At 47.7% G+C, this 14898-nt stretch overlaps 1 protein-coding gene across 1 annotated transcript in view; it reads right to left on the bottom strand.

Annotated features, from left to right (window-relative positions):
- Positions 1 to 2060: 2060 nt before the first annotated feature.
- SNRNP200 (small nuclear ribonucleoprotein U5 subunit 200) overlaps positions 2061 to 14898 on the bottom strand; it is a 32230-nt gene continuing 19392 nt past the window's right edge. Inside the window, exons 25-45 of the mRNA XM_055326967.1 lie at positions 14719 to 14825; positions 14274 to 14392; positions 13860 to 14014; positions 13557 to 13746; positions 13178 to 13351; positions 11852 to 12012; positions 11324 to 11551; positions 10773 to 10964; positions 10508 to 10686; positions 10176 to 10327; positions 9214 to 9322; positions 7946 to 8054; positions 7333 to 7522; positions 7071 to 7235; positions 6716 to 6837; positions 6337 to 6480; positions 6056 to 6232; positions 5602 to 5762; positions 5404 to 5485; positions 2590 to 2682; positions 2061 to 2488 (exon numbers count right to left, since the gene is read on the bottom strand). Coding sequence (XP_055182942.1) covers positions 2345 to 2488; positions 2590 to 2682; positions 5404 to 5485; positions 5602 to 5762; positions 6056 to 6232; positions 6337 to 6480; positions 6716 to 6837; positions 7071 to 7235; positions 7333 to 7522; positions 7946 to 8054; positions 9214 to 9322; positions 10176 to 10327; positions 10508 to 10686; positions 10773 to 10964; positions 11324 to 11551; positions 11852 to 12012; positions 13178 to 13351; positions 13557 to 13746; positions 13860 to 14014; positions 14274 to 14392; positions 14719 to 14825 — 3153 coding nt within the window. The 3' untranslated portion in view covers positions 2061 to 2344. The remainder of the gene's footprint in view (positions 2489 to 2589; positions 2683 to 5403; positions 5486 to 5601; positions 5763 to 6055; positions 6233 to 6336; positions 6481 to 6715; positions 6838 to 7070; positions 7236 to 7332; positions 7523 to 7945; positions 8055 to 9213; positions 9323 to 10175; positions 10328 to 10507; positions 10687 to 10772; positions 10965 to 11323; positions 11552 to 11851; positions 12013 to 13177; positions 13352 to 13556; positions 13747 to 13859; positions 14015 to 14273; positions 14393 to 14718; positions 14826 to 14898) is intronic.

Raw genomic sequence — 14898 nt, 5'->3', positions numbered from 1 at the left:
GTTTTTTTTTTTTTTTTAAGATTTATTAGAGAGACAGCACAAGTGGGAGGGGGGAGAGGGAGAGACTTTCTTTTTTTTATTATTATTTTTTTTATTTACGATAGTCATACAGAGAGAGAGAGAGAGGCAGAGACACAGGCAGAGGGAGAAGCAGGCTCCACGCACCGGGAGCCTGACGTGGGATTTGATCCCAGGTCTCCAGGATCGTGCCCTGGGCCAAAGGCAGGCGCCAAACCGCTGCGCCACCCAGGGATCCCTCAAACAGACTCCACACCAAGCAGAGCCCAAAATGGGGCTCTGTCACAACCTTGAGGTCATGCCCTGAACTTCTGAAATCAAGTCAGATGTTTAAGTGCCTGCACCACCCAGGTACCCTAAGACCAGTGTTTTAACACAAGAGTACAGCAAGCTTATTTGATAGTTTCAGATTCCACATTGCCTTTATAAAACTTACCACTAGTAGTGTAATATGAAATAGCTAATCATCTGAAAAGGCTTTAAAAACCCTTTTCTGACTTCGTATCTGTATAAATACAGTTTTACTTCATTTCACTTCAACATATAATGTGCAAAATTACAGCTATGAGAATGTCTTTTTTTTTTTTTTTTAAGATTTTATTTATTTATTCTTGAGAGGCAGAGACACAGGCAGAGGGAGAAGCAGGCTCCATGCAGGGAGCCTAACATGGGACTCGATCCCGGGACCCCAGGATCACACCCTGGGCGGAAGGCAGGTGCTTAAACCGCTGAGCCACCCAGGTTGCCCGAGAATGTCTTCCTTTTTTTTTTTTTTTTAAGCTGGCATACATAATTTATTCCAAAGCTATCTTAACATGATCTAAATGCCTAAAGATAGTGTCAGCAAATTTTTAGAGGCCATCTCAGTCATAAACACAAATGCCATCTTAAAATATTAGCAACTCAAATAAATATTAACAACTAATTCCAAAATACATAGGGATACCTCATGACCTAACTGGGTTATTCCAAGAACACATTATTTAATATAAGAACTTATCTAAATCACTACATAAACAGGATATGAGATGAGAAATATTATGGTAATCAATGGAAAAAAATTAAAAATTTCAAAATCTGTACAGAAGGAAATAAACTGAGCCAATTAGAAGTAAATGGACTCCTTTGGCAGAAATTGATAAATAGATAATTTCAAACTTCCATTAGAGCAGACATGGTCTAATGAGATTTGTAAAATGCAGTCAGTTTTCCCCCTGGATTTGTTTTAGAAGGTATTTTTCATGTTATTTTTAAGTGCATTCTTTTGTTTTAATTTTAATCCTTAATAGAGTAAACATCAATAGACATAACCAAGATGGGGAACCCCGGGTGGCTCAGCAGTTTAGTGCCACCTTCAGCCCAGGGCCTAATCCTGGAGACACGGGAACAAGTCCCACATAGGGCTCCCTGTGTGGAGCCTGCTTTTCCTTCTGTCTGTGTCTCTGCCTCTCTGTGTCTCTCATGAATAAATAAGTAAAATCTTTAAAAAAAAAAGACATAACCAAGATGATAAAATATCTCTGCGGTTAGTTTTTTGTGGCATAGAAGGGGTCCTAAGATCCTAGTACTGGAAAACTGCTGACCTACAGAAACCATGCTTGAAAATTATCTTCCAGTTTTATGCACAGTTATTCCTAAACAACAGAAGGCAAGAATCTGAAGAGGAAATTTTGTAGGTCTAGATCAGAGAATTGGTTTACTAAGACTGAGCCATACCCAGCTGGTGCATTTTAATCCCCTTACTGGAGGGGACACTGCAGATCTTGGGAGACTCAAGTTCAGTGTTAGTTCCTACAGCAGTGCTGAGATCTGGGTAACAGCAGGGGTGGGAGAAAAGGGCAAGCATCTGACAGCTGTCTAACCTTGCTCCTTCCTACACGCTGACTGGAAAGGCTGCAGGTGAGAGCCCAACCAAAGAGCAGCCCAACCTCTAGAAGTATTCATGATAATCAAGTTCAATGGCTAAAAAAAAACAAATGTTTTTAGTCAAGGGCCTTAGGTAGAGGAAAGAAACTTTAATTTGGGAACATTACAAAGACGAATGGTTTTTCCAGGTTATTTTATTAGAAGATCTAACAAAAGGAACTACATAGAACAAGCCTAAAAATGCTGTACATAGTCGATGATTGACAGCTACAGGGGACCAGCGAGCAAAGGATCCAACATCTGGATGGCAAGGTAGTAAGAGGGCAGAGGAGCAGGAGGGGCTGGGACAGCACTGCACTGACTGGCTGGACCTCATGCCAAAGGACCTGGTCTCCACAAAACAGTACATGCTCCTAATTCAGAGGCGACTCTCCTCTTTGTAAGAGTATGTGCTCTGGACTCAGTCTGAGTCACTGTCTGTCTCTGCTTCCTTCACATCCACGCTGAATTTGTATTCCTGGTCACAGCCCATGTAAGCATCACTCATGAAATACAGAGTGTAGTTGTGGGCACCAGTGGCTGGGGCTACAAAGTCAAGCTTCACCTAGAGAAAGCAGGCAGAAATCAGGGTGAGCATGGACACATGGGGAGAATTCTCACCCTGACCCAGTATCAGAAGAAATGCTAGGGCCTGCACTCACTCACCTTGGCCTTCTGCTGCAGGGTCAGCCTCTTGATCGATATGAGGCTATTGGACTTGGCATCGCCAATCACTACCCACCAGCCCTCTTCACGTTTCTGCAATGAACAAAAGCCATGAATTTCAGCATGTAAAACTTGATGGACCTGAGACCATGGAAATGGTTATAAAAGTAGGAAAACAAAAAACCATACAGAAAGCCATAGGAAATTTCCTCTTGGGGGTGGCTGGGTGGCTTAGTCCATTTAACAGCCACCTCTTGATTTCAGCTCAGGTCATGATCCCAGGGCCCCGGGATTGAGACCTGTGTCCACTGGGCGCCTCACTCAGCAAGGAGTCTGTTTGAGATTCTCTCCCTCTGCCCCTTCTCCCATTTGTACACAAGCTCTAAAATAAGTAACTCTTGGGCAGCCCCGGTGGCTCAGTGGTTTAGCGCTGCCTTCAGCCCAGGGCATGATCCTGCAGAACTAGGATTGAGTCCCACGTCAGGCTCCATGCATGGAGCCTGCTTCTCCCTCTGCCTGTGTCTCTGCCTCTCTCTGTGTGTGTCTATATGAATAAATAAAAAAAAATAAATATATATCAAAAAAAAAAACCTCTTCCCAAAAATGAAATAAAATTTCCTACTGAAAGACAATTCAGTAGATTTTGAAACTGTCAAAAAGCTATGTCAAATGAACTCAGTTTTTAAGTTAATGAACTTATTGTTGATCTAGGCTCATTTCCTTATTTATTTCGTTTTTTAAAAAATGAAAGACATGAGAGACACCGAGAGAGGCAGGCTCCCTCCGGTACTGTGGGATCAAGTCCTGAGCCAAAGGCAGCTGCTCAACCACTGAGCCACCCAGGTGTCCCTCCTTATTTATTTCGAAACACCTTCTCCTATTTGTGCTTGCCGACGAGTCCAAGATACCACTATTAGAGATATAGTCTAGGGTCTGGCAGCTGAGTCCCTCAGAGACTGTTTTAAGCAAAAAGCACATGTGCCAGGTAAGTAAAACATGTTAACGTGGATATGAGCCTGCCAACAAAGAGGATCCAAAGCAGGCCATGCCTCTATCAAAAGCCTTTGCAGGGGGTCCCTGGGTGGCGCAGCGGTTTAGCGCCTGCCTTTGGCCCAGGGCGCGATCCTGGAGACCCAGGATCAAATCCCACATCAGGCTCCCAGTGCATGGAGCCTGCTTCTCCCTCTGCCTGTGTCTCTGCCTCTCTCTCTCTCTGTGTGACTATCATAAATAAAATAAAAAAAAAAAAAAGCCTTTGCACTGGCCACCCTGGTCAGAAAGTCCAGGTGTTCCAGTTTAATGAACTCTTTCCCCAGAATTTTTTAAACCACTAGTTTGTGAAATTAAACATTACAATGCTTCTGGTTTCTGCTTTCAGTCCTCAATTATTCTCATATAAAGATCAGATTTTCTTTCTGGTCATAAAGTACTAAGTAACTGGAAATGGAATTAAGTGGTAGTGAGAAAGGAGAAGATCCACCACATAGAAAAGCCCAACTATCTTGGAACCATTTAAAGACAAATTCATGGGATGCTTAGGTGGCTCAGCAGTTGAGCATCTGCCTTTAAATCAGGGCATGATCCCGGAGTTCCGGGATCGATTCCCGCATCAGGCTCTCTGCATGGAGCCTGCTGCTCCTTCTGCCTATGTCTCTGCCTCTCTCTCTCTCTCTCTGTTTCTCATGAATAAGTAAATAAAATCTAAAAAAAAAAAAAAACCCTAAATTCATGAGGCGCCTGGGTGGCTCAGTTAAGTCCTTGCCTTCTGCTCAGGTCATGATCCTGGGGTCCTGGGATCAAGCCCCACATTGGGCTTCCTACTCAGCAGGGTGGCACCCTCTCCCTCCCCACACCACTGGTGCTCTCTCAAATAAATTATAAAAATCTTTAAAAAAAGACAAATTCATCTTAACATTTATAGGGGTTGACAATACTGTGTAACTGGTGTTTTTCACAATGACCACTCACCTAAATTGTTTTATTTTATTTTTTTTCCTAAATTGTTTTATTTTTTTATTTTTTTAAAAAACTTCCTGACTTTCTTTTTTTTTTTAAAGATTTATTTATTTATTCATTCAGAGAGAGCGAAGTGAGAGGCAGAGACACAGGCAGAGGGAGAAGCAGGCTCCACGCAGGAAGCCCGATGTGGGACTCGATTCCGGGTCTCCAGGATCACACCCTGGGCTGCAGGCAGCGCTAAACCATTGCACCACCGGAGCTGCCCTCTAAATTGTTTTAAAGCAAAAAAATAAATAAATAAATAAATAACCACCAATAGCCCCAAGATTAAATTCTCAGCCTTGTGTCTTGTCATTACTCTAAATTTCCCTCCCGAAGTGACAATGTAACCTTGAACTCTGGATCTAGTGGACGGATAAGTCTTCCAAAAGAAACTTCATCCTGGTACTTAAACATGGAGTTCATTTGAGATGGCTTTTGTGGTTTTTTGTTTTGTTTTGTTTGTTTATTTTTGAGATGCCTTTTGACAATTTAGTTTCAATTAGCTAGCTAGGGATCCCCAGGTGGCTCAGTGGTTTAGTGCCAGCATTCAGCCCAGGGCCTGATCCTGGAGACCCAGGATCGAGTCCCACATCAGGCTCTCTGCATGGACCTTGCTTCTCCCTCTGCCTGTGTCTCTGCCTCTCTCTGTGTGTCTCTCGTGAATAAATAAATAAAACCCTTAAGTAAAATAAAAATTAAAAACTAAATCAATAAATAAAATAAATTAGCTAGCTCTGTCAAACTATCTTCTAGAAGGAAATTTCAGGAAGTTTTCCATCCGGTTTTTCTTTCTGTCCAGCTCCTAGGACCTACCTGTGGAAAAAGAGGTGCGATCACAGGGCCTGTGACCTCCTCTTCCCGCTCCAGCTGTACCAGCACCACAACCGGCCCACCACTGTAGGGGATAAGAGGGGGGAGCGCATCAGCACCGAGGTAGTGTGGTGGGATGGCCCTCTCACTGTGTGCCCGGCAGGGACCCTGGGGCAGGGCACCCAGCCAGCCCTGGCTCACCTGCGGATGCTGTCCTTATCCACCACTTCGTAAGAAAGCTCAATATTAGGGTAGCGGTTGCAGAAGCGGGCCACATCAGCGATCTGGCTGTCAGACAGCTGAAGCAGTGCATTTCGCTCTTCATCTTCCATCTCCATGATGTCAAAAACACTCTCCACTCCCTGCAGGGGTATTCAGAGGTGAGGGAAGGAGAACACAGAGTAACAGCAAATGGAATTTGGCTCGACAGCTGCTAATCTTACTTCCTATACCATCAGAGCATCCATACACAGCTTCAGAAAGAACACAGCCCACAACTGTACAACTGTCAGACTCTCTAGCATCTCAATATGTAACACTCTCAGAGAAATTAGAACTCCCCCTGCTCTGACTCACCCTTCCCCAAACACAACCCCCCCAAATCCCAGGACACCTGGCTCAGCCATCCAACCATCCAGGTCCAGACCCAACTCACCTTGTCTGTGCAACGTTTAATATGCTCTGAAGTGAAGTGTGGCAGCTGTTTCAGGTAGGAGTCCTTGGACCACATGGCTTGGGTTACCATCTGGGCCAGTTCCATAGCTGCCAAAGCAGGGCTAAGCCACCCATTGCTGGAGAGGACATCCACACAGGCCTGAATGAGCCTAATTGCCTGAACCAGGATAGGAGTGCAAGAGAAGGAAAGGTTGGAACTGCTACTTCACAGGCCACCACCAGCCCCTCCACTCCATACCCACACCTGCACCCACACCATACCTTGCTGAGAATTTCCTCTGTATCTGACTGCAGCTCAGCACTCAGCTGCATGCGGGACAGGTGAGCTTGCAGAAGCAGGTTGGTCTTGACGTGTGGGTCATTGAACTTAGGGTTATTCAGCTTGTGGGGGACCTTCTGAGCCAACTGTGGAGAGTGGAAGAAAAATAAAGAGCTGGTAATAGACAAGTGACCCTCCCCAAGAACAGCTCTCAGGCCCAAAGTACCACCCGCTGCCGCAAGCTCACAACCCTTAAAAACAGAGAAGTGTGAGTGATATGTTGGGGTCTTCCTGTGGTGGCAGAAACACCGCATGCTCCGGGCACACAGGCTAAGTTTCAACTCTAAAGATGTGGTCCTGAATCCACGATGTTCTCCTCACCTGTCGCAGAAGGTTATCTTCATGGTGCCGGATGGGAATGTTCTCATACTCTGCCGCATTGGAGATGATCTCGATAAGCCCTCGCACCTTGGTCTTGGCATTCAGGGACATGCTGAAGAGTTCTGACAGCCAAAGATAAGAAGAAAGGGGAGGAGTCAGAAGCAGGCAGAAAAGGAGCAGGGAGGAGAGTTAACTGCCTGGGCTACCCTACCCCTGTACTACCCCACGATACATCCCTCTAATGAACACACAGGGTGCTAGAAGCCCTGTGCCCTCTCACCCACTGGGCTGCAAGCCCCTCATGAGACTCCTTTAGCCTGGGCTCCCCAGACACCAGCCCCTGCCGGCCCCTCACCAATGGTGGTGTAGTTGATGTAATAGTAAGCAGCAATCATGCCCAGGTTCAGGGGTGCCACATCCATCTCGTCTTCAATGCTGATGCACTTGGACTGCTCCAAGTCACTCAGGGTCTGCTCCACGAGTTCTGACAAGTGGTCAGACAGGTGACGATGGGAGATGCCTGTGAAGGTGAGAGAGAAGTAGGGAGTCACCAGGAGATGGCCGGCAAGGGCCATGAGAACCACAAAAGGATACTGTGCACTCCACAGTCCACTGACCCTGCAGGTTGTAGTAATTGGGGTTCTGTGTCATGCGGCGGTACAGAAAGGTCCAGGTCAGGTAGTCCACGGCATCCTGCTTGTTCTCTATGGTCTTGGTAACAATCTCGGCATTGAAGTGGTCATGCATACAGTGGTCCAGGTGGGACTCTACTGGCAAAGGCTCATATAAAAACTTCTTGAAGAAATCCTGTAGATTGGAAAAGGAGAGATGGCAATAAAGAGTCAATGACAACACGGTCACAAAAAAGGGCTAAGGGCAAATCAACAGGGAATGGCCCTGTGTTACAGACCCAGCTAATACAACAATGGAAGAACTCACTGTACTGACTAGGTGTGTATGCCTGGTCCCACTGGCCTCATTGGCCATTCTACAATGGGAACATGGATAGAGCAAGTCAAACAAGCCTCACAGTATATGACGAACCAGCCAGAAAGTAAAGACCTCAACATGTGGAGTCAGCAGCAGCAGCAAAAACAAAGGGTACAAAATTCCATGTGCCTAGAGGCTTATCATAAAAGCAATGTGGAAAATAAAAGAAACAGAAGCTAACAGAAAGAATGTAAACAAGGAAAGACACTTAAGAAAGAATCTGCTGAGACCAGGAATGACCTTTTTAGAGCCCTGGCACATGATGACACAGCGCCCCTCGTCATCCTGCAGTGGGCGGTTGGCATGGCCCACCATCTGAAGCACATCGTAGATGGGGTAATCCACGTACCTGGGGACAGAGGAGAAGAAAGGTGGCAAAGAGGCATCCACATGGAGACCGCACTCAGGCAGCTCAGACTCCCTCAATGCCAAAGAATAAAACGCAAATGTGAGAGACAGTGGACAACTACAGCTATCCCCCGAGCACTTCCTGTGCTCAGTTACTAGTTTCACTTGTTTCTCTCTATATCATTGTGATTTTCAAGTGTAAGAGTTGAGACTTTAAGAGTTGAGACTGCAAATCAGGGTCCTTGAACCAAAGCTACAAACCCAGCGAATGCCAAAAGCAAGTAACTCCCTAAGAAAGGATCAAATATGTAGGTCAAGCTTTCCAAACAGCTGTGTCTCAGGAGTTAGACACTCACCTGACTTAAATCCAAACCTAGAATGAATTTCAGATGTTAAAAATAAGCCCATAGCGAATATTCCAGGAAAAAAAAAAATCTACATTTTGAGAAAAAATTAAGAATTAAATCATTCAAGCTTTTTGAGAAAACCAAACCTTCTACTTCTTGTTACCACACAGGTGTGTGACTTGGATCATGTCACTTTCCCCATCTATAAGATAAACAACTACCTAATCTCCACCTCAAACTTCCTGGTTCTCCAACTTGCTGCAATGTGACAGGATGACCACAGAAGCAAAAGTGAGCCTACAGGGTATCCCTGGTGGCTGAGAGGTTTAGCGCCTGCCTTCGGCCCAGGGTGTGATCCTGGAGTCCTGGGATTGAGTCCCACATCAGACTCCCCACATGGAGCCTGCTTCTCCCTTTGCCTGTGTCTCTGCCCCTCTCTCTCTGTGTGTCTCTCATGAATAAATAAAATCTTTAAAAAAAGAAAAAAAAGTGAACCTAGGGCCTAAGACTAAACACTCTCTCAGACATGTATGTGGCTGTGGGGGAATCTCAGCTGGCTCTTCATCTCCCTAACACCTTTCCTTCATAATTTCTGTATCTGCAGATGTTATGTTCATTTTATTTATTAATGAAAGACACAAGCAGAGGGAGAAGCAGGCTCCATGCAGGGAGCCCGATGTGTGACTCGATCCCAGGTCTCTAGGACCAGGCCCTGGGCTGAAGGTGGCGCTAAACCGCTGAGCCACCCGGGCTGCCCTGTTATGTTCATTTTAGGAGAAGGTTCCCATTAATGCAGAGCACAGTGAGACTCACGCATGGATCTTGCCATTGTAGTACTGGGTGTCCATGATGATCACCAGGTGGGCGGCCACATTCATGCCCCAGCAGAGACTTCGAGAAGCTACCACCACCTGGATAGCCCCTGAGAGGCAGAGGGGAGAAGATGACTGAGTGCAGGCCAGCTCCCTGGGAGGATCTGTCTCCCTCGCAGGTAGGGCCTTATCCTGTGCTTCGTTTGAGAACTCAGAGCAAAGTTTGCTGGGAATGAACCCTAATCATGACAAGGGCTAACGCAATACTGTAAGAGGTGGCTTCATGCTGCTACTGCCCTGCTTGGGAGACTATCTTGTAGGAAATGATATAATCCTAGAATAGAATCCCAAGCTCAGGGAAAGCTAGGCTTAGCTATCTGCTTGACAGACTGGCCTTGCTGACTGGAACGTGGTAATACCAACTCAGTCATAGGCTGGCTCAGTACGTACAGCAAGACTGAGCTGTGAGCATGCCTCAAACCACAGATTCAAGCATCAAAGAGTGCCAGCATCTCCACTGCAGTGCCACCACATAGTGTCAGAGTGCTTAATACTCTGCGTGAAATGCCATAGGTCAACAAGGGACAGTGGTACACAGACCACCCAAATGAGACTCAGCTCGAGCGTTTATTACACCTCTAAGATCTAACAAACTTGGTGAGAGTGGTTATCTGTGGAAAGCCAGGTATACCAGTCAGAGGTCCTGGTCTAGAAAACCAGATTCTGAAGTAATACCACCTTTACAATGCCTGTTTTCTCATCTAGCAAGTAGGCATGATATTCTACCCATATTCCAAGGTTATCGGGAGGATCAAATGAGGTAATAGATAAACTCATCAGAAAAGAATTTTGAGGATGATGAGTCTGCTGAAGTAAAGTATCACCCACGTCCTAAAATTTCCTATCTATTGCCTGTGATACCCTTACATCTGACCTCCATCTGGCCACAAGAATTTTCTTCACCTGAGCTGAAGAGCTGTTCCACCAGGCGTCGCTCCATGGGGCTGAGGCCCTCGTGCAGGTAGCCCACCCCATTTAACAGCGTTTCTTTGAGAGTGCTGTCACTTAGTTTCTCCAGGTATGGGATTAGATCCTTCTCGGTGCAGTGCAAGAACCTAGGCAGCACAGACACTGAATCGGCTCAGAGCACTTCCCAACCCTGGCAAGACCCTTCCAACCGTTGTAGCTGGCCAGCCCCTAGCCCGATGGGGCTAATCCCCACCCTCACAAACAGGAGGCTCTTCATGGTGAGCCAACCTCAGTGACCCAACCCTCCCTGCCCCTCCCCGCCCCACCTCTGCCGCTGGATGTCAGCTGCACACGTGGTGAGGATGTCAATCGCAGTGAGGCGGGTCTGCTTTCGGGACGGAACAAAAACAATGACAGGCTTCTTGGGAGAATGTTTGGTGATAGCATGGTACACGGGCTTGGCCATGGAGAGCAGGCGAGTCTGTGTGTGGCTAATGTTGAAGCCCTGGAGACCGAGGAAAACAAAGGGACAGGCATCAGAACTGGTCCTCTGCCACAAGGCCACATTGGAGCGGGGAGGACGGGTCCTACCTGGATATGCAGCTCCAAGGGCACGGGACGCACGTTCGGGTGGAAGTTGAAGGTAGAGGTGGCACTGCACCCCAGCCAGTGGGCCACATCCTTAGCGTTCGAGAGTGAGGAGCTAAGGGCCACGATGCGAATGGGTCGCTCAATCTGGGAGGAGATGTAGCGCATCCGGGAGCAGATCACTTCTAAGACAGGCTGGAACACAGGGAGGGAGTCACTACAGGCACAGGGCCCCCCCACCCCCACCCCCGTCCCAAGCCTGCACCCAGAGTAAGCCTTCCTGTACAGCCGACCACCTCGAAATGGTCGCCTCATTCTTCCTTCTAATTAGGAGCTCTCCTATCACTGGGTCCATCTCCTCCATAGCAGCCAATCTCCACTAAGCAATGCTACTTTTCAAGAGGACTACCAAAAAAGTCTCACATTGTACCTTTGGAATAAAGTGACAAGCAGAATTTTCTAAGCAGCGGCACCTGGTCTCTGGCCTCAGACCCCAGGCTAAGTCCCAATGCCAAGGCCTCTCAGACAGTCACAGCTCTGAGCCTGTGCCATACCCCATTCTCGCCCCCGATAAGGTGGACTTCATCCACCACGAAGAGGTTGATGTTCTGGACATTCTTGCGCTGCTTCCACCGCCGGGAGAGGATGTCCCACTTCTCAGGGGTGCTGATGATGATATTGCCCTTGCCCAGAAGCTTCAGGTCTGTGCTAGTCTCCCCCGTCAGGAGCACCACCTTCTTGTTGAGCCTGTCCTGGAACTTCTCGTACCAGTCCATGTAAACCTGGCATGCAGAGAGAGGAAGGGCAGAGAAACATGAGGCCAGGGTAGGTCTCATTTCATTTCTAACAAAAAAAGCTAAAAAGCCTAACAGAGAGCCTTGATGATCTGTCAATCTCAAACTACATTATAATCCCACATTAACCCTTAAGAGATGACACACTGAGGACATGAACAAAAGAAAGCAAAGAGTCTTGCCCCAACTAACCTCAAGCATTTCAAGGATTTAGAAAATCTTGATCCAGGCTCAGATGAAAATAGCTTCCAGAAAAATTCACATGTGACACAACACCGTGCCACCTACCTGCTCTGCCAGCGCCTCCATGGGGGTGATATAGACACAGCGTCCCTCCGAGTTCTGCAGCAGCATCCGCAGGATGGCAAACTCTGCGCAGATGGTCTTTCCGCTGCCCGTGGGCGCCCCCACAAACACGTTGTCGTCACTGTTGTAGACAGTGTTGAACACTGGAAGCCGGTACAGCAGCAGGAGCAGAGGAGAGAAGAGACTCAGACCACTCCTCAGAGAAACTCAGACAGTCAGCCATCAAGTGCCACCAGCCAATCGGACGGCATTAGGCCTCTCACAGCAGTCAGCCTATCACACCTCTCCCCTCATTTTTTCCCCCTCACACACAAGCAACAGAGCAAGAGCCTGGACCAAGACCTCAGGGAGCATGGAGACGACGGCAGGATGGCAGATGGAAGGAGGCCAAGTATCCCATGCTTCTATGCAGTTCTTCTCAGGGACCAGGATGTAGAACAAAAAGAACTGGCTACCTTTCTGTTCCTCCAACCCTCTCTTATGTTCCCTGGAAATGGTCTAATAAAGAAAGAAGGTAAAGCCTAAATCCTGCTATTCAGACTAGTTGAAGTCCAAGTTCTGTTTATTAGCTGGTTCAGTCAAGGTGCCTCTCCCTGCCTAGTTGCCAGGATACTAATAGTAGTATCACAAAAGGCAAATCCCTCGTAATGGTGAAAAACATAAAAGAGAAAACACCCAGATGTACTCAGCCAAAAGAACTTAGATATCACTGCATACCCTGTGAACCTGGCTGTTATTTAAAACCATGCGGGGCGGGGGGTAGGGAGCCAGGGTGGCTCAGTTGGATAAGCATCTGCCTTTGGCACAGGTCATGATTCCGGGGCTCCTGGGATTGAGCCCCAAGTCAGGCTCCCTATTCACTGGGGAATCTGCTTCTCTCTCTTCCGCTGTCCTTCCTCCCTGCTTGTGCTCCCTGGCTCTCTGTCAAATAAATCAAATCTTTGAAGAAAAAATAACCAATGAGGGAGAAAGGGGCCTCAGTCAATGCTGCACACACTGGTTCAATACTTGAGCAACAGGGGCACGAATCCAGCCTCCTGAATCTGAGCTCCTGAGAAACAGCAATGCACCAGATAAGATCTTGTTCTACTGGCCCTCCCCCCTGACACGTCGCAAAAAAGCAAAGGAAATCTAATGGTAACCAAGGACTGAGAAAGGATGAAGTCCTGTTGTGCTCCAACAGTAGGCACTGATGAGCTCCATCTACCTGAGTGCTCTACTTCCATTCCTGCCACAGAACACCTCTATCTCTAGGGAACCTTAAAAGGCCCCCAAAGGAAACAACCACCTGGGGATGGAAACACCTACCTTGGGTCTGGATGGGGTTGAAGAAAGGAAACTTATCCTGGTAAAGGCTCTCAAAGGCACTGTTTCTCAGGGCAGACACGGGCAAGGGCTGCAGGTCCAGAAGCTCAGTTGGAGGTGGGTACTTCTCTGGTAGGATCAGGTGCCGGAAGGAGACCGGCAGCTGGGTCTCACAAGCTGCAGAACAGAAATGAGTGGGGGCATGAGCAGTCCTCCCTTTACCTAATGGCCCCTCAGAGCTCCTCCCTGCACACTGGAAACACCAAGGCAACAGCAGATACTATCACTCTAACCCCACAAAATCCAGCCCAGCACAAAGTGCAAGACACCCTTACAATTCCCCCAGATCTCCCTTTATGGGACTACAGAGAGACACACTCACAGAGCCAGCGGTCAGACACCACTCGGATGAAGTACTGAGGAGGCAGTGGTTCAAAAACAGGCACGAAGAACGTGATGAGGTGCTCATCCTGGGCATACTTGGCCTTGAGTAGAAAATACTCATGGTGGAGTATCACCTCACTATCCACATCCTCCACCAGAATCCAGAATGCTTCTGATGACCCATGAACCTGTCAACAGCAACACAAGGAACAGGAACATGAGCCAGCGTGGACTCACACCTCCAACCCAGTTCTCCTCAGGAGCACTCTGCAAGTAGTCCCTCTGCCAAGCAAAGCCTCACCTTTTCATCCCACTGGAAGTCTGGCGTGATGGTCAGCTCCACTTTCAGGGTGGAGCGTGTGATTGGCTGTAGATGCACCGACAACTCCAACTTGGGGAAGAGGTGGACATATTTGTGGATAGTCTTTCCCATCTTCGGCATGCGGATAAGCTCCCCTAGAAGGAAAGCAAAGCACTGGGGCTGCAGCCAAGCCTGCCAGGCACAGCTGCAGACCAGACCCTGAGGACAGGTGGCACAATCTCTCCACTCCCAGTACAGCCCAGAGGATTCAGAGCCCCAAGACTAAAAGCTAGCCTCGTTACTTCAGGGGGATGTGAGTAGTGAACACAGGACAAGAGGAAGGCCTCAGAACTGGCAAGGAGGCTCAAAAAGATGTCTGAATGGTAAGGATAAGGAGGACAGCTTCCCACACACCTATTTCATTATGATTCAAGTCATATAGACGCTCAAAGGGGAAGTTTTTCTTCTCAATCTTCTTCACTACTTCCTCAGGGAGTTTCCGGAACTGACGCAGAGGACACATGGACTGCCACCTAGCCAGGAAGAAAACAACTGACAGTCCCTTGTGGAACAGAAAGCCCTCGCCATGGCTTCCAATAGGTTAGCCAGGACCACACAAACACAGTCATTTAATGGAAGGCATCCAGAATTGCACCCGCAATGGGACTTGAAAGCCACCACTCCCCACTCCTGGGCTCTACCCAAAGGGCCCTCCCTCTTCTCAACATTCACCCAAGTGAAAGTTCCCTCTTCATGAGTGAGGGCCAGAGATAAGAGCACTACAAGGCTTCCCCACCACACCCTCAGTCTGGAGACCTTAATTCATGGTGACCAGCTTTCCAGCTCCCTGTGCCCTTACATGCGTTTGTCAATCATCTTGCAGAGGTTCAGCGTCTTATCTGTCAGCTGTGCCCAACCTCGGTTCAGGACAATTTCAAAGATAGCACGCATCAACCGGCCAGCCGACTGAAGGAAGATAAAACATTCCCTCTGGTAAGTCCCCACTATTCCCAGACCTAATGAAGCCACCCAACAAGTG

This window comes from Nyctereutes procyonoides, unplaced genomic scaffold, assembly GCF_905146905.1.
Source record: "Nyctereutes procyonoides isolate TBG_1078 unplaced genomic scaffold, NYPRO_anot_genome, whole genome shotgun sequence".
NCBI lineage: Eukaryota > Metazoa > Chordata > Mammalia > Carnivora > Canidae > Nyctereutes > Nyctereutes procyonoides.
Note: the sequence above shows the minus strand (reverse complement) of the source record. Positions and strands in the feature narration are given on the sequence as shown.